The sequence below is a fragment of the Tursiops truncatus genome, chromosome 17, assembly GCF_011762595.2.
Source record: "Tursiops truncatus isolate mTurTru1 chromosome 17, mTurTru1.mat.Y, whole genome shotgun sequence".
Taxonomy (NCBI): Eukaryota; Metazoa; Chordata; class Mammalia; order Artiodactyla; family Delphinidae; genus Tursiops; species Tursiops truncatus.
The window spans coordinates 23,789,079-23,813,358 of NC_047050.1; the positions used below are offsets into that span (position 1 = coordinate 23,789,079).

Consider the following 24,280-nt stretch of genomic DNA (forward strand, 5'->3'; position numbering starts at 1 on the left):
CATATTTTAGTAAGTCTCCTTTAGTTGTTAAATATGGAAGTAAAATATGCTAAAGAATAGAAGAGGCTTGTTTTTATTGAATAAGTGTGACTGAAGTAGAGGTGGATAGTATGTACTTTAATTGCTAAGATTACAGCAAATATTTGAACCATTGCAATAACCTCATGCAGAGAAAAGATTTCAAGCGTTATTTTACATCTGCTGTACGCTGTGTGCTAGTTCATCTGATGAGAAGCTTCTGGGAGAGCATCCAAGGAAATCAGGTAATTCTGAACACCTTTTCCAGAAATGCTGCCAGGTTTTTTTTTCTCTTTACCTCTCCTCCTCCTCAAAAATTACGCATATGGGAGCACGTGTAGGTGCAGGCACACACATACACTTTCACTCTCCTTAAGTAAGTGATAAAGATCTAATCATGTCACCAACACATCACTAGCAACCCAGATGTTCCTATTCAGGAAAAGAATAACACAAACCCTACAACAGGAGATGAAAGAGCTTCCTAAGGTAAGCTTTCAATAAACACGGCCATGGCATCATGTAGAGGGTAACTGTATTTACACAGGTACCTATGTCCTTATGAACTATGCAGGATGAAGTCGTCAGGAATTTAAATGAAAAAAAAAAAAGTACTTCAACTGAGTCAATGAGAATGGCTGACTCATCTAATTTTCCTTCTTTTTAAATTTTTTAACAGCAAGGCAAATTTTTATTGCCTCGTGTTCATCCCTTCCCAGTATATTTTGTGGTGACAAACTCAGTTCCACTCTCCATCTTTCCAATAACTGGGGTCCAAGGGCCACAATGGAGCTTGCGACTGAAAATGGCCCATGGGTACCACCAGTATGTTGTAATGAGAGAAGAAAAAAACTATAAAGAAATTTATTTCTTTAAAAAATGATCTTTTATAAAATCTTAACTACAATAGATTTCCATCTAAAAATGCCCACTCTGTTGAAAGGAGAGAAACAGTTTCTTTGCCGTATTGTAGCCATAACGAGTCAGCAGGTTCCTATTTTCCCATATTAGCAGGGATTTCAAGAATATTTTCAAATCTCAAAATCAAAACACCAGGCACTATGAATTTAATGACACATTTTATTTTTATTAATAAAATTCCATGCATGACGATAATCAGAATTATGTACAAATGCAGTTGACATGATTTTTAAAAAGTTTTGGAACAATTAAAGTATTTGGATACTTCTATAAACATAGAAAAAAGGAAAACCAATAGAGTAAAACTCTACGCAGTTGAACCCAACTCATTTATAATTTATAAAAATCTAGCAAATGCCAGTCTTGAGTTAATAACTCTTTTAAGATGATAAAGTTCATAACTTTTAGCAACAAATTATGATAGAAAAATTAAAATAATCAATGAAATAGAAGACACTGCCAGCTACCAATTCTATAATCAGTCTGCCCTTCTTTCTTACTACCAGGATGTTTGGCTTATTTGAGACGGCAATGTTTTCAGCTAAACAATTACATTTCCCAGGCTGTGGAAGTGGCCAAGTGACAATTCTGTCCAATGAGATGTAATTGGAAGGCACAGGGTAGCCTTCAGGGAAGGGAAATTCAGGGAAAGTTGTTTAAAAGAGCAAGCTCAACTTTTCACCTTTTGCTCTCTGCCTTTCCCCTTGTCTCTGCCTGGAAAAAAGTTCAATGTTGGAAACTACAGAAAGGATCTTGAGTCTAGGAGGATGATAGCCACCTAGGAAGGAAGGTGGAGAGCGACGTCAAGAAGCAAGGGTCTCCTATGACATCCTGAGCTATTGTATAAACCATGTAGTGGTTCTTTAAGATGTCTTATTACATGAAAGGGGGAAAAAACTAATTTGTTTAAGCCACTCTTAGTGAGATTTCTACTGCATGTTGCCAAACCAATTTTAACTATAAAGCTAATGCCGAGCACCCTCAAGTAATTTAAAAATACCCACTTGAAAGCAGCTAATAGACTAACCACTACCCAACTGTTCTCACAGCAGATCTCCTGAGGACCTCTACTCTGAAATATTGCTGGCTGAGTTTGAATAAATATGTGCTCCTGAAAGTAATGTACTGTTTCCATTAAGAATATTTTAAAATTAAAATTGTCATTGTTTGAGGGATGATGTGTGCCAAAGCATTACACAGTGAAATGCTGTGTATTTCAAGTAAAATGAAATACTGTTATGTGTGCAGTAATTAGTTTCAGTTATTGAGCTTTTCCTATACAATGACACGATGCTAAACCCAAGAGAAAACATCAGTAAACATACTCCAAAAACACTCATTAGGGAGAAACCAGAATGAGTCTGTGAAAGAAAATGCTGTGTTTCACAGCATTTTTGATGAGCATTTTAAAGTGAAGAGATAATTAAAAACTGGCCTAACTTTGTGGGGAGTTACACTGTGTGTCTATCAACACGTGCTTCTGAGAGGGTCTCAGCGAAACTGTGTCAGGTTCTTGGTGGGACAGGAACTAGCTATTGATTATCACGTCTAATTTTAGTTATCATACTTAGATTGGCGTATCAACAAAGATAGAATATACTGTAAATTTAGATGAAGTACTGTAACGGGCTAAATTAAATTGATTGTTAAAGATGGCAAACACCAAGAACACTACAAAGATCATATATAATAACCAAAACCAAGCCCTGGGGTTCAGGTTCAACAATTAATGCTGGACGAATACAATGAAGTGTCCTCCAAGCTTCTGCCGTTCTCCCAAGGTTGTGCTTCTGTTTGATGGGGATAAAGATTATTAGACTCAACAAACATGGTTGAGAAGAAATAGTCAGAGGAAGGCTAGATATTCACAAATGTGTTATCTGTATGTTAAAATCAACATGTCGATCAACAGATATTTACTGACAAGTAGGCACTTCAGCATCTGGTCGGAGAATAAAGGTAAATAGGTGGGGAAAAAAATCAGTGTGGGGCTGCGTGGAGCTGCGTATAAATGCCACAGCACTGCCAGCGTGTTGTATCAGCTGGAAGCTGCTGTTCTCATTCCTGAGCATGCGTCAGCATCACCTGGGGGGGGATGTAGAACAAAAACAAAGATGCCTGCATCCCACACAAGAGTTCAGGTTTCAACTGTTCCAGGACCCAGTCCAGGTAAAATATTATTTAAAAAAACACCTCAGGTGATTCTGATGTCAGTTAGGGTTGAGATTCCCTGGGCTGGAGTGTTAGGGGATGGGCCTTGAGCTGGACCTTGGGGATGGGCAGCACAATAGATCAGTGGGGAGAAGGAAGATGAGTATTCTAGAAGGGGAAATAGAAAAGGGATGGAGGAAGGAATGACCAAGGGCAAAAAACAGTGATGAACAGTGGAGAGAGTGTATTAGAAAGTTCTGGGAAATAAAAAATACATATGATACATACATATGTAAGATGGGACCAGTTCATAGCCATTTTTAAAAACAGTGGTAGGGGGCTTCCCTGTTGGCGCAGTGGTTGGGAGTCCGCCTGCCGATGTGGGGGACGCGGGTTCGTGCCCCGGTCCAGGAAGATCCCACATGCCGCGGAGCGGCTGGGCCCGTGAGCCATGGCTGCGGAGCCTGCGCGTCCGGAGCCTGTGCTCCATGACGGAAGAGGCCACAGCAGTGAGAGGCCCCCGTACCGCAAAAAAAAAACCCAAAAAACAAAAAAAACACAGTGGTAGGAAATGGAAAATTCTGGGAAAGGAAGTGACCAGGTGACAACAATAGTAGGGCGAGGAGCATAATGGATTAGGGCCAGTGCAGAGATACAGTAGCAGGAAGAGCAGCGTCCCAGGTGGAATGACTTGAGCGGGGGCAAACTAGGCAGAGTGGGTAACCTGGAGAAAAGAACCTTTGGGGGCATGGAACCAAGATCACTGGAGGATGCTGGGGACACCAAAGGAAAAGGGGGAGGAACAAAATGAAAAGAGCCATTGAAGGAGCTGCAGACAACTAAGAAAGAGGGAACCAAAAATCCAGGTTGAGAGAACCCTGTGAAAAGGGAAAAAGAAACTGTACATTGCAAGGACCCTGTCTCAGCGGGGAGGGAGGGTGAATGAAGGAACAGAGCCCACACAGTATTTAAAGATGCTGTATGAGGTTGGGGGTGGGAAGGGAAAAGTGGGCACTCCAGCAAAGAATTACAGGTTGGAGTGGAGCTGGTTTGGTAAATGCATGAGATCTTACAGCTCATGGAGAGTGAAAAACGATTGCTCTGCCCAATATATACAGGTGAAATGGAATCAAGATGAGAGTACGGGATGTAAAAGAATATTTTCCATGTGCAAACTTACTTGCACTTTGGGGTGGAAGGAGATAGATAACAAGGACCTTCTGTTCATGCTCGGCCCTTGTGAGAGAGGAGCATGTATAGGGGTGAAGCGGGAAATTAGTGTGTCATTAGTTAGTGCAGTCCCTGTCCCTGGAGATCCTTAAGCAGAAATAAATACAGAATCTTCCCTGAAAAGGGTAAAGAGATTTTCATCTCCAGCCAGAGCAGGTGATAAGTGCGAGATCCAGAGTTACAAATTATCAGAGGTGAAGGCTACCCCAGGGGCAGGAGATGATAGGGCGCTTGGTGGCTCACCCATGGGCGTTCAGCCACAGGAGCCCATTACTGTCTTATTAGCAGACTGATTCACAGGCCTACAAGGCTCACTGAACTCCCCTACCCCAAGAGGGACTCCTACCTAAACCTCAAAACACTTCCTTACTCTTTGCAGGGAAAATCTGCTGAGGCCCCCCGACCCCCACCCCGCTGCTGTCTTCTGTGTGCAGTTACCTGGGCTGGAAGAATGGTGGCAGCCCTGTCAGCAAGGCAGCAGGGGACAGGCCAGGAAGGGAAGCAGGTTTCGTGGGGAGGAAGGACCAAGGAAGTGATGCGCTTAGTTGGAGAGGTTAAGTCTAAGGTATGTCCAGAACATCCAGGCAGGCACAGCTGTAGGTGGTCAGAATAATAGGCGCAGAGCCCAGGAGAAGGGCCAGGCTGGACTTCTGCTTGGGAATCTGCTCTCAATGGGGGCTCCCTGTCCCATGAGTGGGTGAGCTTACTACAGGCACAGCACATTGTGGGCCCTCAAACACCTGCTGAATGACTGGAGCAGATGAGCCTCGGGGCACCTCTAATGGGGGCGGGGGGCGGGGGAGTAGAAAGAAGAGTTAAAGAAAAGAGATGGAAAGGAGATGGTCAGTGGGTGGGACTTCTGGAAAGTTCAACACCATGAAAGTCAAGGGGAGTAATTCTGGGTAGTCCCATTTTCACTTATTAGATTGATAAAGATTGTCACTAGGGAGAACCGCTCAGGTTTTTGGGGAGTGCAATGGCTGCCGGGGATGTGAGCCTGAACAGCGTTTACAAAGCCATCTGGCAACAGACATCAAAACCTTCCCAACGTATGCACAGCTTTTACTCAGGCATATTTTTTCTTGAGTTTTTCATTTGGAAGTATGAAAGAACATGCACAAGACTTAGCTACAGAATAGTTAACGTGGCTGGGATGCTCTAAGATGAATCCCAATGATCTCCGCCTCCTGGTATTCACACCCTTAAAATACCTTTCTTTCCCTTGAGTTCGGGGCTGCACTAGTGACTTGCTTCTAACAAAGAGAATGCGGCAAAGGGGATGGGATATCACTTCTTTGATTAGGCTACGTAAGACTGTGACTTCTATCTTGCTCTCACTCTCCCCAGCACAGTAAGTGCATGCTATCATTTGAACACGTCCAGGGTAAAGAAGGATTCCTCTTGCTGGCTTTGCTAAAGCAAAGTGGCATGCTGGGAAGACCCATACGGCAAGGAACTGAGAACCACCTCCAGCCCACAGCCAGCTAGGAACTGAGGTCCTCAGTCCAGCAGCCTTTGAGGAAGTGAACTGTGCAACAATCACATGAGCTTAGAAGTGCATGGGTCCTTGGTTGAGCCTTCAGATAAGACTCAGTTCTAATAACACCTTAATTGCAGACTTGTAAGACATCCTGAAGCAGAGGGCTCAGCTAAGCCATGCCCAGATTCTTGACCCACAGAAACTGTGGGTTCCCTTAAACCAATAGGTTTTAGAGTAATGTTTTATGCAGCAATAGATAACTGAGTTAACTACAGTGCTATTTGTAATAAGAAATAAATGGAAATAAACCAAAATGACCAGGTATTGGTTGAATAAAAAAGTATACAAATATGGTATAATTCACCTATTAAAATTATGCTATAGATGAATATAAATACTTATGAAATATGTCTGCAGTGTATTCATTATATTTTTTAAAAGTCCAAAATATTCTGTGCCACAAAACCATTATTTGGAATAAATATGTTTTATATATGTGCAAATATAAAGGAGTGAGTAGAATTATACATAGAAAGGTGTTAATAGTAGTTATCATCAAATCATTGCCTTAAGCGTGTTTTGGGTTTTTTGGTTGTCTTTCTTCTGCTTATCTATACTCACAAATTGTTTAAAATGACTGTGGACTGCATGATAATAAAAAGCACAATTAAATGTATGAGTAAGAGGAAAAGAACAATAAATGGGGATCATCAAAAACATAGAATACCATGATAAATTAAGGACGTTTCATTCATTCTTTTTATTGATTGCCTTCTATGTGCCACGGTGAAAACTGAGAAGAGTTATTTGATTTGATTTGGCCGGAAAGAAACAACTGGTTAACTAAGACAATGTGGCATCATCTCTTAATCAGTGGAAGAAGGGTAAGTGATTAGTTCCTACTGGCTGGATGTACTTGATGGTATATAATATAAACAAAGAAATAGAAGAATTTCAAAGAATATTACAGAGACATCATAATTGCTACAAATGGATAGGATTACATGGACAACATCTAAAATTGATACATGGTATAAATAATAAGAAAATTGACATCAATTGGACAAAACAGAGGTAACAAAGTTACAAAAATGAGAGGAACCAGGCAGTGCAAATACAAATAGACAAGATGTGTACACACCACAGAGGAAGAGAAATGTGTTGTTGCTAAGGAAATCTTAATACTGTTTTGATTTTTTTTTTTTTGGGGGGCCTGGCTGATCTCTTTCTTCAGAATACAGGTAATTTTAGGGCAGGAACTTGAGTTTCTTCCATTCTATTGGCCTTATTAAAAAATATATCCGTACAGTAATCATTCAAAGTTTGATTCTAATGATAATTATGTAAGAAAAGTATTAGATCAAGTTAACTATCAAAGAAAACTGTTGTTCATTTTGTAGCTCAACATTTCAAAAATTTTTCTAGGAAACAGCCCATAAAAAAGACCACCACCCAATATAAAAATACTCTTCAGGGGCTTCCCTGGTGGCGCTGTGGTTAGGAATCCACCTGCCAATGCAGGGGACACAGGTTCGAGCCCTGGTCTGGGAAGATCCCACATGCTGCGGAGCAACTGGGCCCATGAGCCACAACTACTGAGCCTGTGCGTCTGGAGCCCGTGCTCCGCAACAAGAGAGCCCGCGCTCCGCAACAAGAGAGCCCGCGACAGTGAGAGGCCCGCGCACCGCGATGAAGAGTGGCCCCCGCTCGCCGCAACTAGAGAAAGCCCTCGCACAGAAGCGAAGACCCAACACAGCCAAATAAATAAATAAATAAAATAAATTTATAAAAAACTCTTCAGGAGACAAATCAACTCTTTGGGGCAGCAAGATATCACACTGAAAAAAACTAAAATGTTATTTTTTTTTTGCATTAAAAAAATTGAAGTACAGTTGATTTACAATGTTTCAGGTGTACAGCAAACTATGTACAGTTATACATACATATATATATATATTGTGTATCTATATATTCTTTTTTTAAATTCTTTTCCATTATAGGTTATTACAGATACTGAATATAGATCCCTGTGCTATACAGTAAGTCCTGTTGTTTATCTATTTTATATATAGTAGTGTGTATCTATCTGTTAAGCCCAAACTCCTAATTTATCCCTCCCCCTTCTCTCCCCTTTGTCTTCTGTCTATTTCCCTTTTGTAAATAAGTTCATTTGTATCATTTTTTTAGATTCCACATATAAGTAATATCATATGATATCTGTCTTTGTCTGACTTGCTTCACTTGTGGGATAATCTCTAGGTCCATCTATGTTGCTGCAAATGGAATTATTTCATTCTTTTTTATGGCTGAGTATAAAAAGTAATTTTAATTTCCCAACCTGTCTCCCTTATTCTCAGGGAGAAAGCTATGAACCTGAAACAACAGCTCCTAGACCAAGGAACTCAAACACTAAAACTACCAAGGTCTTTGCAAACAAATGCAGAGTTAATTACAGATTCTGCTTCTGTTTAGACACACACAAAGCTGTGTCTGGGTACAAACCAACAAGTGGATGTGAATAAGTTTTGAATAAGTGAACCATTGATGGTAAACATGTAAAATGATGAAACTGTAACTAAGGCTTAGGGCTGGAGGAAAATTTTTAGGATTATTTTCCCTGCCTGGTTTCTATGGTCCAATGAGTAGAATTCTAAGGAACTTTTTTCATGCAAGTTTATGAAAACAGAAGTGAGGAACCACGGCATAAATGTATGGCACATGAAGCATCGCATGGGGACAGAACTGCAGAGGGTGAACACAGAACTGAGCGAGTCTGCATTCAAAACCGGGAAATGAGTGACATATCTTACTTCCCGGATGTAGAGAGGATCCAGCTGTCTTTCCCCTAACCCCCAACACACACGGAGAACCTACATGAATAGCAGCCAGAGATAAGCAGCTGGGACAGCCAAGAAGCACCAGCACCAGAAAAGACAGACAATGCAAATGAATGACCCTTGGGTTTCTGAATGAAACTTTTTCTTTCTAAAAAATGCTGTTCGCTCTGTTTAAATGGTACAGTATAAAAATGGCACTGTAACTTGTAATTTTGAGATATAAAATGTGAAACAGAAAACAAGGGGTTATAAATCAGCGGGAGACCAATTAAAATACTTAGACTGTCATTCAAAAACATTCCACAGAATGTAATAAAATGAGTGGGTGGTTGGTTCTATTTTAATAACTGAAGGCTGCAGGAAGATTTTATTTCTTCAAACTATCAGCCAAATATATCTAGGACTGACTGGAACATGGAAAGCACAGTTTTACGTTATGTTAAGCTAAAAAATGAAATGTCTCAAAAGACTGCATCTGTGTTCTGATTCACAGCAAGGCTCACCTGACAATAAACTACCCTTTATGCTCAGTATTTTGTGCAGTTAATTTCATAATCAAATTATATTCAGCTGTTATTCTACCATTTCGTCATAAATATGAAAGCAACCAATGTTCCTCAGTGAGGGTGGGCTGGTATTTGGGGCAAGAGAATTCCTCCTTGTGCCGGACTATTTTGCACAACCAAAACTGCCTCCTAAACATTTCTAAATGTTTCCTGAGTGGAATGAGGTTTTGTGGTAGGGATGACAATAATCACCTATCGAAAACAATTGATTTTGACTGTTGTGATATCTGTGTTCTTTAACTGGCATAACCATTTGCTTCTTTGAAAAGTGGATCCATATTTAGAAACCAAATAAAACCTGGAAATACTGTTAACATTCCAAATTGTAGGCTTCTAATAATACGTATAAAATTTGCAAGGAATAATTATAATAATGCATTATGCTGAAGTATTCAATCATAAAATGTTTCAGAGTTTAATTGGATTTATCTTTTAATTTATAGGCCTGAACCGTAAGGTAAAGGCTGATTTCTCCTGAAACAAGACAGTATTTAATAAGGAATCCTGATGTTTCTTGACTCTCCATGCTGGAAGGGATTTTAAGAGCTCAACTGGTCCAACTGCCTAAGACATCTGTAGAAACAGGTGACAAAGTGGGGGTTCTTATAAGCCAAGGGTATGCAATCAACAAAACGGAAGAAGTCTCTTGACTTTTAGGGGAGTTCTTTCCTTTAGTTTACAAATTTTGGGATTTCAAGACCTCACCATATTTTAAAAAATTGAAAACTAACAAGAGGTCACTAAGCTGTCCACAGTTTAAAGATGAAAAATACCCTGTCATCTATCATGATGATTTCATAAAAGAAAAGCCATTCTAACACCAAAAAATGTAGCAGCTACACAAAAGACTGCCCATTAGGCTGAAAACTTCATCATGGACCAGTGTGTATAGGCTCCAATATACCACTTGATTATTTTACCAGTTCCTTATTTCTGATCCCCACTGCAGGCATTCAGTCAATGACCACTAAGGTTTATTAGGTCTTCTTTTAAAAATGCTACTGGGATGTAACTATCGGTACATGACCAAATAAAAATTAAATATCTTACCACTGAAGAAGGCCAAGTCTAGGTATATAAAATTTCATTCTTCCTCAACAGACCAGTTGCCTGCTGTGGGAGTTTCAAGCTTGGGGATCTACCTTGTCATTTAACTAAATTATCATTGCCTTTGAAGCAGTCATCCCATGCTTTTCCTCAGCACTTTTGGCTTGTGATGTGCAGCTCTGGCGAACGTGGAAAACAAAGTGGAGCTAGGAACTCCCCGCTCTCTGAAAAGACACTGCCCTGCGTTCCTGAGTCTACAACCTGGGACCAGCACCAACTCAACAGCAGAGTCTTTAGTGGAATCATGAGGGACCTAGCCTTGATCTAACATCTCCTCTTAGATAACACAGGAAATGTTTCTTGGGAGTACTTTCAGTTAACTAAGAGAAAGAAAGTCCCCGAGAGAAAAGGAATGAACGTTAAAACTAGAGTTTGGAATTAACATAAACACACTACTATATATAAAATAGATAACCAACAAGGGCTTACTGTATAGTACAGGAAACTATACTCAATATTTTGTAATAACCTATAAGGAAAAGGAATCTGAAAAAGAACAGGTATAGGGCTTCCTTGGTGGGGCAGTGGTTGAGAGTCCGCCTGCCGATGCAGGGGACACCGGTTCGTGCCCCGGTCCGGGAAGATCCCACATGCCGTGGAGCGGCTGGGCCCGTGAGCCATGGCCGCTGAGCCTGCGCGTCCGGAGCCTGTGCTCCGCAACAGGAGAGGCCACAACAGTGAGAGGCCCGCGTACCGCAAAAAAAGAAAGAAAGAAAAAAAAAAGAACAGGTATATATGTATGTATAACTGAATCACGTTGCTGTATACCTGAAACTAACACTGTAAATCAATTTTTAAAACTTCAATTAAAAAAAACAAAATAAAACCAAAAAAACCTAGATACTCCATCTCTCTCCCTATAGGTTTACAAATTTTTTTCTTTCTCACTGAATTTTTAAAATTTGTTTCACTTGTTTTTAGTGTCCAAAGGTACAGGAATAAGAGAACAAAGATAAGTGTTCTATCCATTGACTTAAACAATCCGTTTTCCAAGAGATGGATCATAATTCTAAGTAGAGTAACAGTGGCCTTTTTAATATTACCTAGAATGATCAGATTTACGTGAAACTATAGCCTGCCTTTGATTTTCAGCTTTTCTCCTTTACTCTAGGATTCTCGCTGGGCTCCCGTGCATCTGCATGCTGCAATGCATCACACTGCTTGCATTGATCACCCCTTAAGCTGCCACCTGCTATCGCCTCCCACCTTTGATCCTTTGCCATCAACAGTGTAGTCTTCAAACAGCACTGCTGTGTTCTAACTGCAAAAACAAGTGCCCTCCTCAGTGGAAAAATACCACATTCCAGCTTGGTAAAGCAGGTGGTGTGTTTCAGAGGATGGAGCAGAAAGTAGTATCTCTTCCTTTCAAACAAGAAGGAAGACTATTAGCACATCAGCAAATAAAGTCGTGCTCGATGAATTTTAAGTGCTGCCTCACAAATGAAAATGTGGCAAAATCTGAAAAATCAGCTTTTAGAAAGTGTTTCAGTCCATTTTTCAAACCCAACCTCTGAGCTTTTTTTTTTTTAACCGGTTTTCCCATCTTTCAAATAATGTGGAGAGACCAGATGATTTTCAAGATGCGCATACATCTTTTTGCTCTGTGAGATAGAAAACCTGACATTTGTGACAACATCCTGGCATAACATGATGACCATCACACACAGCACTACTCTGGCACATACAGTGCAGATGCCTGACACGTTTTAGAGGTATCATCCAGACGAAATAGCCTATTTCATTTCTAGCCCAGGAAGGCAGAATAAAGGGCTTGTGTTTTCGCTTTCTGTGGATAATTAGAATTTATATAATTAAAGTACTCAGAGTCTGGGAAATAAAGAGCAAGCAACAATCATATTTGGACTTTGAAGTTTCAGCTATAGACTCAGAAAAACTTAGTGTTTTTTCATTTCTGTTCTTGAAAGAAGGTTTTTTTCCCCCTACTAAGGTCGGTTTCTCTGAAGCCAAATAGGACACGTGAACTTTCAATAATGTGAAGACAAAACACCATAACCAAGAGTGGGAACTGTCCCTCTGCCACCAACAGATCCCTGCAAATGCAGGGAATTCTGCCAGTTTTGACTGGGGCTAAGAAAGAAGAAGACTGACACCAAGTAGAGTGATGCCCTTCTCGGCAAACACCTCTGCCATTGGGTAACTTCCAGATGTGACAACTGCTACCGAGGGCCATGCTGTCATCAGCTTGATGCCATAGACACACAAAGAAATTGTTTTCCATGTTTGCACATAGTTTCACCATACACTGAAGGAATGGCTGAAGCAGAAGTTACATTTTTTTTGCCATGGATGCTGGAGCAAATTTGCAAACTGGTGGATTCACATTTGAGATCAAAGGAAGCCAACATTAGACTCAGTCAGCTCCGCGGGGCATGATTCCGAAGGAAATGCAAGCAGCTTTATAATTCCAGCGTAAGAGTGCCTCCCTCTATTTACAAGGGTGGTAACAGAAGGAATGATTCAGTACATATAGAAAATGCTGAGTCCGGAAACTTCAAAAACATCAATGAAAAGCTGTGGAAACATGTTCCTTACTGGATGTGTTGCCCTGGCCTCCTACTTGTCCAGAGAGTAGGCAATAACCTTGTCCCTGGGTGGCACATTCAGGTGGGTTCAGTGGCTGCTACTCTTTGCCACTGCTAAGTAGAGTTTGCCATGATGTGATGAATGACCAGGGAGCCCTCATGGCCAAGAGCAATGGATAAGAGCCCACTTAATCAGATTCCTACAGAACACCTATTCAGTGCAGAAAAGTGTGTTTTTTTAAAAAAATTGAAATATATTAATTGATGTATAATATTATGTTAATTTTAGGTGTAATACTTGATGATTAGACATTTGCATATATTATGAAATGATCACCATGGTAAGTCTAGTAACCATCTATCCCCAAAGTTATTACAATATTATTGACCATATTCCTTATACTGTATAGTACAAACCTGTGACTCATTTATTTTATAACTGGAGGTTTGTGTTTCTTAATCCCCTTCACCTATTTTCCCTACTCTCCTACCCCTCCCTTCTGGCAGCCAGGCATTTGTTCTCTGTATCTATGACTCTGTTTATGTTTTGTTTTGTTTGTTTGTTTAGATACAACATATAAGTGAGATTATGTGGTATTTGTCTTTCTCTGTCTGACATTTCACTTAGCGTAATAACTTCTAGATCCACCCATGTTGTCGCAAAAGGCAAAATTTCATTTTTTTTTATGGCTGACAAAATTCCACTGTGTATATATGCCACATCTTCTTTATCCATTCACCGACTGATGGACACTTAGGTTGCTTCCATATGTTGGCTATTGTAAATAATGCTGCAGTAAACACTGGGGTGCACATATCTTTTCAAATACTGCTTTTGTTTCCTTTGGGTAAAAACCCGTAAGTGGGATTGCTGGATCATACGGTAGCCCTATTTTTAACTTTTTGAGGAATCTCCATACTGTTTTCCATAGTAGCTGCACCAATTTACATTCCCACCAACAGTGCACAAGGGTTCCCTTTTCTCCACATCCTTGCCAACACTTGTCATTTTTTGTTTTTTGATGACAGCCATTCTGACAGGTGTGAGGTACTATCTCATTGTGGTTTTGATTTGCATTTCCCTGATGATTAGTGATGTGCATCTTTTCGTATGCCTGCTGGCCATCTGTATATCTTCTTAAACGTCTTTTCAGGTCCTTTGCCCATTTTTTAATTGGGTTGTTTGGGTTTGTTTGTTTTTTGATGTTGAGTTGTATGAGCTATTTGTATATTTTGGATATTAACCCTTTATCAGTTATGTTGTTTGCAAATATCTTCTCCCATTCAGTAGGTGGATTTTTGTTTTGTTTAGAGTTTGCTTTGCTATGCAAAACATTTTTAGCATTATGTAATCACATTTGTTTATTTTTGCTTTTGTTTCCCTTGCCTGAGGAGACAGATCCAAAAAAATATTACTAAGACCGATGTTAAAGAGCATATTGCCTGTGTTTTCTTCTAGAAGTTTAACGGTTTCACATCTTAGACTTAGCTCTTTAATCCATGTTGAGTTATTTTTTGTACACAGTGTGATAACGTAGTCCAGTTTGATTCTTTTGCATGTAGCTGTACAGTTTTCCCAAAACCATTATTGAAAAAGCTGTCTTTTCCCCATTGTATATCCTTACCTCCTTTGTCACGGATTAACTGTCCATAGAGTATGAGTTCTTTTGTGGGTTCTCTGTTCTGTTCCATTGAACTATGTGTCTGTTTTTGTACCAGTACCATACTGTTGTGGGTTTTTTTGTAGTTTAAAAAACTCATTAATTTTTTTATTGATGTATAGTTGATTTACAATGTTGTATTAGTTTCAAGTGTTCAGCAAAGTGATTCAGTTATACATACCTACATACACACACACACACACACACACACACACACACATTCTTTTTCAGATTCTTTTCCCGTAGAGGTTATTATAAAATATTGAGTATAGCTCCCTGTGCTATACAGTGGGTCCTTGTTGTTTATCTGTTTTATATATAGTAATGTGTATATGTTATTCCCCAAATCCTAATTTATCCATCTTCCCACCTTACCCCTTTGGTAACCATAAGGTTGTTTTCTATATCTGTGAGTCTGTTTCTGTTTTGTAAATAAGTTCATTTGTATCATTTTTTAAGATTCCACATATAAGTGATATCATATGATATTTGCCTTTCTCTGACTTAGTTGTATGATAATCTCTAGGTCCAACCATGTAGCTGCAAATGGCATTATTTCATTCTTTTTTTTAAGGCTGCATGGCATTCCATTGTATACATACACCACATCTTCTTTATCCATTCGTCTGTCAATGGACATTTAAGTTGTTTCCTTGTCTTGGCTATTGTATAAATAGTGCTGGTATGAACATTGGAACTCATGTATCTTTTCGAATTATGGTTTCCTCTGAGAACATGCCCAGGAGTGGGACTGCAGGATCATACGGTAGCTCTATTTTTAGTTTTTTGAGGAACCTCCATACTGTTCTCCATAGTGGTTGTACCAATTTACATTTCCAACAACAGTGTAGGAGGGTTCCCTTTTCCTCACACTCTCTCCAGCATTTATTATTTGTAGACTTTTTGATGATGGCCATTCTGATTTGGTGTGAGATAATACCTCTTGTAGTTTTGATTTGCATTTCTCTGATAATTAGCAATGTTGAGCATCTTGTCATGTGCCTTTTGACCATGTTACCATACGTTTTGATTGGTGTAGCTTTGTAGTATATTTTGATATCAGGGCTCATGATACGACCAGCTTTTTTTTTTCTCAAGATCACCTTGGGTATTCAGGGTCTTTTGTGTTTCCATGCAAATTTTAGAATTATTTGTTCTAATTCTGTGGAAAATGCCATTAGTATTTTCATAGGGATTGCACTGAATCTGTAGCTTGCCTTGGGGAGTATGGCCATTTTAACAATATTAATTCTTGCAATTCATGAGCAAGGTATATCTTTCCAATGTTTTTGTCGTCTTCAATTTGTTTCATCAATGTCTTTTAGTTTTCCGAGTACAAATCTTTCACCTCTTTGGTTAGATTTATTCCTAGGTATTTTATTCTCTTTGATGCAATTGTAAATGGGATTTTTTTTTTCATTTCTCTCTTTGATAACTCATTAGTTAGTGTACAGAAGCACAACATATTTCTTCAACTTTATTGAATTCATTTATTAGTTCTAATAGTTTTTTTGGTGGTGTTAAGTTTTTCTATATATAGTATCATGTCACCTGCAAACAGTGACAGTTTTACTTCTTCCTTTCCAATTTGAATTTATTTTATTTCTTTTTCTTCTCTGATTGCTGTGGCTAGAACTTCCAATACAATGTTGAATAAAAGTGGCGAGAGTGGACACTCTTCTCTTGCTTCTGATCTTAGAGGAAATGCTTTCATCTTTTCACCACTGAGTATGATGTTGGCTGTAGGTTTGTCATATGTGGCCTTTACTATGTTGAGGTATGCTCTTCAAGAACTCTCTTATTCCTTAAAATTATACTCTTCCCAAAGTGATCTGAAAGTTACGGCAGATTTTTTTTTTTTTTTGAGAATTCTACTTTATTTTGTTTAAATGGCCTACAGAGACAGGGAGAGTTATTAATTGAATGTGAAGATGGATTTGAGATAAAATACTGGTGGCAAATCACAAAAATTCATTTCTTCTTAGGTTTGTAGCAGTTCCTCTACAAATGCAAATGTTAATTTTCACTCTGTGTCATTATCTGCAGATATGTGGAAAATATGATGGCACAGTTTAGTTGTTAGGAACGAATCAAAAGGGAAGCTTATTAGCCCTGAAAATTAAACATGTGAGGAACACAACTCTTAAATATAGCTTTCAATGGGGGTAATGCTTTCTATGAAGGTTACGAGGCACAATACAGGCTAAATGCCATGCTCCCCATGCCCCCAGCCCTCCTTATAAATGTGGTGCAGCTGTCTGGCACTTTTGCCAGTGATAGTTCTGTATGATCATTAACGCTACCTGCTTAGTATTTGTGAAATTACATTGCATGTGCAAAGAACTGAGGTGATATTTTTGAAAACCACATGGTTAATGTATTTACCAACTGTGGTTAGAGAATACAGTTTTTCCAAAAACAGCTCACAATTACCAGTGTCTAAGATTCAGTGTTGTGTTTTATTCAGTGGCTTTCGCAGAACTTGGAACAGTCTGGTCACGTCCAAGTAACATTAAAGATGAGAGTTATCCTGATGTAATCAATCCCAGGGAACAAAAATGAAAGTTTCTAATGTGATTTGATGAAATCTCACTTTCTGAAGATGAAAGACACATTTTATTTAATTTTTAGTATGTGGTCGCAAATTGGATATAGAAAATAGCAGATGACCTTATGAGATATTCTTCTTACCAAGGGGCAGTGAAATTAGGCAAATCTATCATGTGACTGAACTTGAGGGTTCATTTAGGAAAGGGGAGTTCATGCGCTCCACTGAAGAAGTGAACGTTTGCCAAATCAAGTCAAAACAAATCCTGAGTGGGGGAGAGCCATCAAAATCTTTTCATCAGGGGCTTCCCTGGTGGCGCAGTGGTTGAGAGTCCACCTGCCACTGCAGGGGACACAGGTTCGTGCCCCGGTCCAGGAAGATCCCACATGCTGTGGAGCGGCTAGGCCCATGAGCCATGGCCGCTGAGCCTGAGCGTCCGGAGCCTGTGCTCTGCAATGGGAGAGGCCACAACAGTGAGAGGCCCGTGTACTGCAAAAAAAAAAAAAAAAAAAAATCTTTTCATCAGGACTTTCCTCATGGCGCAGTGGTTAAGAATCCGCCTGCCAATGCAGGCAACACGGGTTTGAGCCCTGGTCTGGGAAGATTCCACATGCCGCGGAGCAACTAAGCCCATGGGCCACAACTACTGAGCCCGCATGCCACAACTACTGAAGTCCGCATACTTAGAACCCATGCTCCACAACAAGAGAAGCCACCACAATGAGAAGCCTGTGCACTGCAACAAAGAGTAGAAGCCTGCGTGCAGCAACAAAGACCCAATGCAGCCAAAAATAAATAAATAAATTAATAAAAAATCTTTTCATCATTTAGGGATTAAGCTGTACAATTAAAGCTCGCCTCAAGAAAAGCCACATATATAAATCAAAATGTAGGGAGGTAGTATTTATTTTAAAACAAAATTTCTTAAACTAGCAAGCACTTTTAGTAATGTGTTTACGTTATGATTATGTTTTGACTATTTAAGTTGGTCTATATACCATTATTCATAAACACATTTATTATGCATATGACTTTTGCTTAAAGCGTGCAAGTCTTTGTTACTACAGTTTTATTTCTAAAGGCAACTTGGATTTAGCATGTCTAAAAACAAACCCCTTCCCTCCACCCAATCTATTTTCTTTTGTATTACTTCTGAATTACTTCTTTTTTTTAACAGCATTACCAACCACTTTATCCATCCAGATGCCCATGCCAGAAATTCTGGAACCATCCCGAGTACTTACTGAGCTTCCCATCTGCTTTATTCCCCCAAGTTCTGTAGAATCTGCACTTCACACTCTCTTGAACACAGCCCTCTTCTGTGATGCTTCTGTACTAGTTAAAGGTTTCACAATGATCTCTCTCAGATTTCTACATCTGCCTCTTCTTCTTTCTGCCTTTGGTGTCAAAACTGATATACACATCCTCCCTACCTCCTCATCTCCACAGATACCAGAAGACTTTTCTGAAATGTCAGTCTAAGTTATCACTTGAATAGCTCTCCATAACCTAACAGATAAAAATCAAATTCTGAAAGTATTCCAAGTTAAGCCTAACTCTCCAGCCTTATCCCTTAACACTTCCCCACCCTCTACTCTAAACTCTATTTAGGCTGGGGTGTGGAGTGGGGAAGAACATAGGTTAATATTTAAAAGAAGAATCAATAACAGTTTAAGCTAGAAACAAAGTAAACCCATTGTTCCTAGGAGTCTTTCTAAAAAATGTTTTATCTGTTGCATTTCCTACTTACAAGTAGCATGTATTCATTAACTGTTTTGTTACTATATAAAAAAACATAAGAAATGCATTAAGTGTGACAACCCACGTCCAAGCCTAAAGTCCTTGACTTGGCCTGTTAAAACTGGTAACAGTTGCTACCGTAAGGAATGTCAGAGTATCTGGTAACAAGTAAAGAAGCCCTTTCAAATTCTGGAAATGAAGCTGCTTTCATATTTTTTAAAAACGAGAACTGTGGCTATATCACTTTAACCTTTCTTTTACTTAGATGAAATTTAAACATCTTCATAGTAATTATAATTGTACAAAAACGTCAGTTATTCACAAGTGGGACTGACTTTCCTTTTAGGACACATCCTGGAATTGTGCTGTAGATTTTTTCCTGACCCACAGATGCTGAAATGTCTCTCTCCTTACATGGGATACTCCTTCCTCCCTCCCTAACCCTTAAGAAACACTGCCTTAGAAAGCTACTATTCCACCCTATCAGTGTGAGTGAGGCATTTTCTTCACGTGTGTCGTCAGAGCAGAAAAAAAGAGAAAGCATCGTCTTAGGGATAAATGATAAGCTGGACTGAAATGTATAATTAACCGATGCTTTACTCTGAACCTGCACCATTCAACAGTCGTCACTAACCATTCTGGCTACCTTATACTGATTAACTGAAATAATGATATTTGGGATATGTTGAGTTAAATAATATACAGTATTAAAATTATTTTCACCTGTTTCTTTACCCTGTTATTTTAATTAATTAATTTATTTATTTATTTATGGCTGTGTTGGGTCTTCGTTTCTGTGTGAGGGCTTTCTCTAGTTGTGGCAAGCGGGGGACACTCTTCATCACAGAGCACGGGCCTCTCACTATCGCGGCCTCTCTTGTTGCGGAGCACAGGCTCCGGACGCGCAGGCTCAGCGGCTATGGCTCACGGGCCCAGTTGCTCCGCGGCATGTGGGATCTTCCCAGACCGGGGCTCGAACCCGTGTCCCCTGAATTGGCAGGCAGATTCTCAACTACTGCACCACCAGGGAAGCCCTTTACCCTGTTTTTAAAGCAGCTATTGGAAATTTTAAAATTACATATATAGCTCATTAAATTTGTATTGTAAAACGCTGCTCAAACGTGATTCTTTTGAAATAAGTGAATGACAAACATCTTGTTTATTATTTGCCTTACTGTGATAAAAGCAGAATATAGAATTTATACTGGCAGGAGGAGGTGGGGAGTGGAAGGTAGTGGAAATCCAATTATTTCTACTACCTGTTTAAATTTTGAACAGAAGTAGAGAGAAAAAAAGATGTGTAAAATCTAAACATAAACCAATTCTTCAGAGGCAACCAGTGGCGTCGGGAAGGCAGAATAATGGCACTCCTAAGCATTCTGGAATATCCCCATATACCCAACCTGTGCAACAAAGTCAGCGGTCCACTGTGGCACAACAGAGCTACTGGTCCACCTGAAGTTTCGGGGGTTAAATTTTCTCCATTTTGCTGCCATAAATGATTTAGACGGAAGAGCATTTATTAACTATCCAAAGACTCTCTGAAAGTGATGCCTGCAAATGCCTGAATGTCACACTTTTTAAAAACCGAAGTATAGTTGATATACAATACAGGATTAGTTTCATATGTTCAGCATAGTGATTCTGTTTGTTTTTTGTTTTTGTTCTTTTAGGAGTATACTCCATGATAGATTATTATAAGATATAGGGTATGATTCCCTGTGCTATAGAGTAAATCCTTGTTTTATATCCATTTTATGTATAGTAGTTTGTATCTGTTAATCCTACACCCCTAATTTATCCCCCTCCCCTCTCCCCTTTGGTAACCATAGATTTGTTTTCTATGTCTGTGAGTCTGTTTCTGGTTTGCATATAGATTCATTTGTATTATTTTTTGGATGCCACATATAAATGATATCATACAGTATTTGTCTTCTCTGTCTGACTTATTTCAGTAAGCATAATATACTCTGGGTTACACTTTCAGTATTTTATTCAATACTACCCAATTGAAGCAGAGAGCATATCCTTTATTAATAGCAAAGTGACATAAATTATTATTTTAAAAATCCATATTAATAACCAAAATTCAAAATGCAATTATAAACAGGTGGTACATTCTAGTTTGGTACTAATGTGTGCTTATAATAAAGGGATATAAAACAAAATGATTGGAAATAGGTGAATTTTAAATGTCGAGGCAAGAACATACAATGGAGAAAGGACAGCCTCTTCAGTAAGTGGTGTGGGGAAAACTGGACAGCTACACGTAAAAGAATGAAATTAGAACACTCCCTAACACCATACACAAAAATAAACTCAAAATGGATTAAAGACCTAAATGTAGGACTGGATACTATAAAACTCTTAGAGGAAAACATAGGAAAGACACTCTTTGACATAAACCACGGCAAGATCTTTTTTGACTCACCTCCTAGAGTAATGAAAATAAAAATAAACAAATGGGACCTAATGAAACTTAAAAGCTTTTGCACAGCAAAGGAAACCATGAACAAGACAAAAAGACAACCCTCAGAATGGGAGAAAATATTTGCAAATGAAGCAACGGACAAAGGATTAATCTCCAAACTATACAAACAGCTCATGGAGCTCAATATCAAAAAAACAAACAACCCATTTAAAACATGGGCAGAAGACCTAAATAGACATTTCACCAAAGAAGACATACAGGTGGCCAAGAGGCACATGAAAAGATGCTCAACATCACTAATTATTAGAGAAATGCAAATCAAAACTACAATGAAGTATCACCTTGCACCAGTCAGAATGGCCATCATCAAAAAACCTACAAACAATAAATGCTGGAGAGGGTGTGGAGAAAAGGGAACCCTCTTGCACTGTTGGTGGGAATATAAATGATACAGCCACTATGGAGAACAGTATGGAGGTTCCTTAAAAAACTAAAATAGAATTACCATATGACCCAGCAATACCACTACTGGTCATATACCCAGAGAAAACCATAACTGAAAAAGACACATGCACCCCAGTGTTCACTGCAGCACTATTTACAATAGCCAGGTCATGAAAACAACCTAAATGTCCAACAACAGATGAATGGATAAAGAAGATGTGGCACATATATACAATGGAATATTACTCAACCATAAAAGGAATGAAATTGGGTCATTTCTAGAGATGTGGATGGACCTAGAGTCTGTCACACAGAGTGAAGTAAGCCAGAAAGAGAAAAACAAATATCGTATATTAACGCATATATGTGGAATCTAGAAAAATGGTACAGATGAAACTGTTTGCAGGATAGGAATAGAGACGTAGACATAGAGAATGGACGTGTGGACACAGTGGGGGGAAGAGGAGGGTGGGATGAATTGGACATAAATACACTACCATGTGTAAAATAGATAGCTAGTGGGAACCTACTGTATAGTACAGGGAGCTTGGTGCTCTGTGATGATGACCTAGATGGGTGGGATGGAGGGGGGAGGGACATCCAAGAGGGAGGGGATATATGTACACATATAGCTGATTCACTTAATTGTACAGTAGAAACTAACACAACATTGTAAAGCAATTATACTCCAATAAAAAAAATAAAGTCAACACAAACAAGTGTGTAAAGTTTTCTCTCAAACACACACACATAAACTAACTGAGCCAAATTTATGTCACAAAACACAAGCTTTCCTAAGTTATCACTAAGAAAATAAAGATAATGTCAGTCAACGCTATAGGTGTCAGTACGGGAAAGAGAACTGCTGGTTTAGAACTGCTGGTTCTCTGACTCACCTTATTAACTTCCTTCATAATTTTTTAATCATTTTTTTTAAAATTGGAGTATAATTGCTTTACAATGTTGTGTTAGTTTCTGCTGTACAACGAATTGAATCAGTTATATGTATACATATATCCCCTCCCTCTTGAATCTCCCTCCCATCCCCCCCAACTTCCTTAATAATTTTGTAGAATATTATGAGAGTAGAGTTGTAGCATATGTTCATTTAAATTACAGAAATTCAACTATAAGCATTTGGAAGGAGAGAAGAGAGAACTTTAAAAAAACAACAGGGATTCGACTTTCTATCCATGTTCAGTCTCTCTCAATTCTTAACTCCGGGTCACTTGGCCTCAGACCAAATAAAGGAGTAAGTAACTTGCTCTCTAGCCTGATGCATAGCTGTGTGTAAAACATTGTGAGACAAGATGTTGTTAATGAATGTTCTGTAAGACTGTGGTCTCAAGGCTATAACTCATAACAGACCTCCTGTCTTTCCTTAAAGGTAGGGAGGCGTCCAGGAACAACACCAAGGAGCTTCCTGTAGGGACTTTTCCTGGCCTATGGTTGCAGGAAAAATCTCTTCTCCACTCACCAGACTTCTTTACACAAAGCCAAATGCCAAGGCTGTTCCCTGAGAATCTGGTCATTTCCCATCTCTCTGAAATGATTTTAAGAAAAGGGACACTGTTAAGGAGGTTCATACCAGTGTTAGGGCTTCGGGGGGCTGCCCCTAAATATGCCACAATGGCATATTGATTATTTTGAATTACAGTTACTTAAGAATCAGCGATGGAAGGATTGGGAGTTTGGGGTTAGCAGATGCAAACTATTATATATAGAATGGATAAACAACAAGGTCCTACTGTAGAGCACAGGGAACTATATTCAATATCCTGTGATAAACCATAATGGAAAAAAATATGAAAAAGGATATATCCTTATTCATATTTTTTCATATTCTTTTCCATGTATATTTCTGTCTTCCTGAAAGTAGGAAATAAATCTTGCACATGAGAGGTATACTCCTTGCATCTGGAGGTAGAAGGACACCCTTTTTGCCAGAGAGAGGGAATTCCGGGCTTAGAAGCCTATATAAACAAACCTTGTTACTTATTTTATTTACCACCTCAGGCCCAAACTCTGTTTAGATTCTTCACGAATCCAGCACCCCAAACCTAAGCTTCTTTGTCCTATCAATTCCTCTCAAATGTATCGTTTCTTTGTCTAAAAAGTATAAAAGCTCCCTGCTTTGACCACTTCTTAGGTCCCATTTCTATGAGACCTCTGTGCACATGAATTAAAAATTATTTCCTTTTCTCTTGCTAATTTGTCTTGTGTAAATTTTAATATTAGTTCAGTCACAAAAACTCAAGAGAGGTCAAGGGGAAAATTTCCCCTACCTCAACACCAGATACCTATATATTTTTTAAAAAGCTTTAATAATTATTCTCAGCTTTATGGCCCCAAACATCCTTTGGAGAACATGGGCCTTGTCAGTCTCACGGATATTTACAAGTTTTCCCCCTAATTCACTTCTTCCTTACGTTACGTTATTAATTGTTTGAAAACACAGGTAAACTAAAGGTGCTCTGATCGTCCACTTCCTGTTGTGAACTCTTGGTCAGCACTGATGGTATGCCGCCTCTCCTCCCTGGTGCTTTCCCCGGGCCCCCCGTATAACTGTCTCCATAAGCAGAGGTGGGGTGTGGGTGGCAGAG

At 39.1% G+C, this 24,280-nt stretch overlaps 1 protein-coding gene across 6 annotated transcripts in view; it reads right to left on the reverse strand.

The window, feature by feature from the left end:
* ZNF704 (zinc finger protein 704) overlaps positions 1-24,280 on the reverse strand; it is a 219,946-nt gene that overhangs the window by 134,777 nt on the left and 60,889 nt on the right. For 4 of the 6 annotated variants that reach the window (XM_073794552.1, XM_073794551.1, XM_019926282.3 and 1 more), the window contains one exon: positions 23,155-23,220. The exons of the other annotated variants lie outside the window; for them this stretch is intronic. In XM_073794552.1, coding sequence (XP_073650653.1) covers positions 23,155-23,220 — 66 coding nt within the window. The remainder of the gene's footprint in view (positions 1-23,154; positions 23,221-24,280) is intronic. 6 annotated transcript variants of the gene reach the window in all.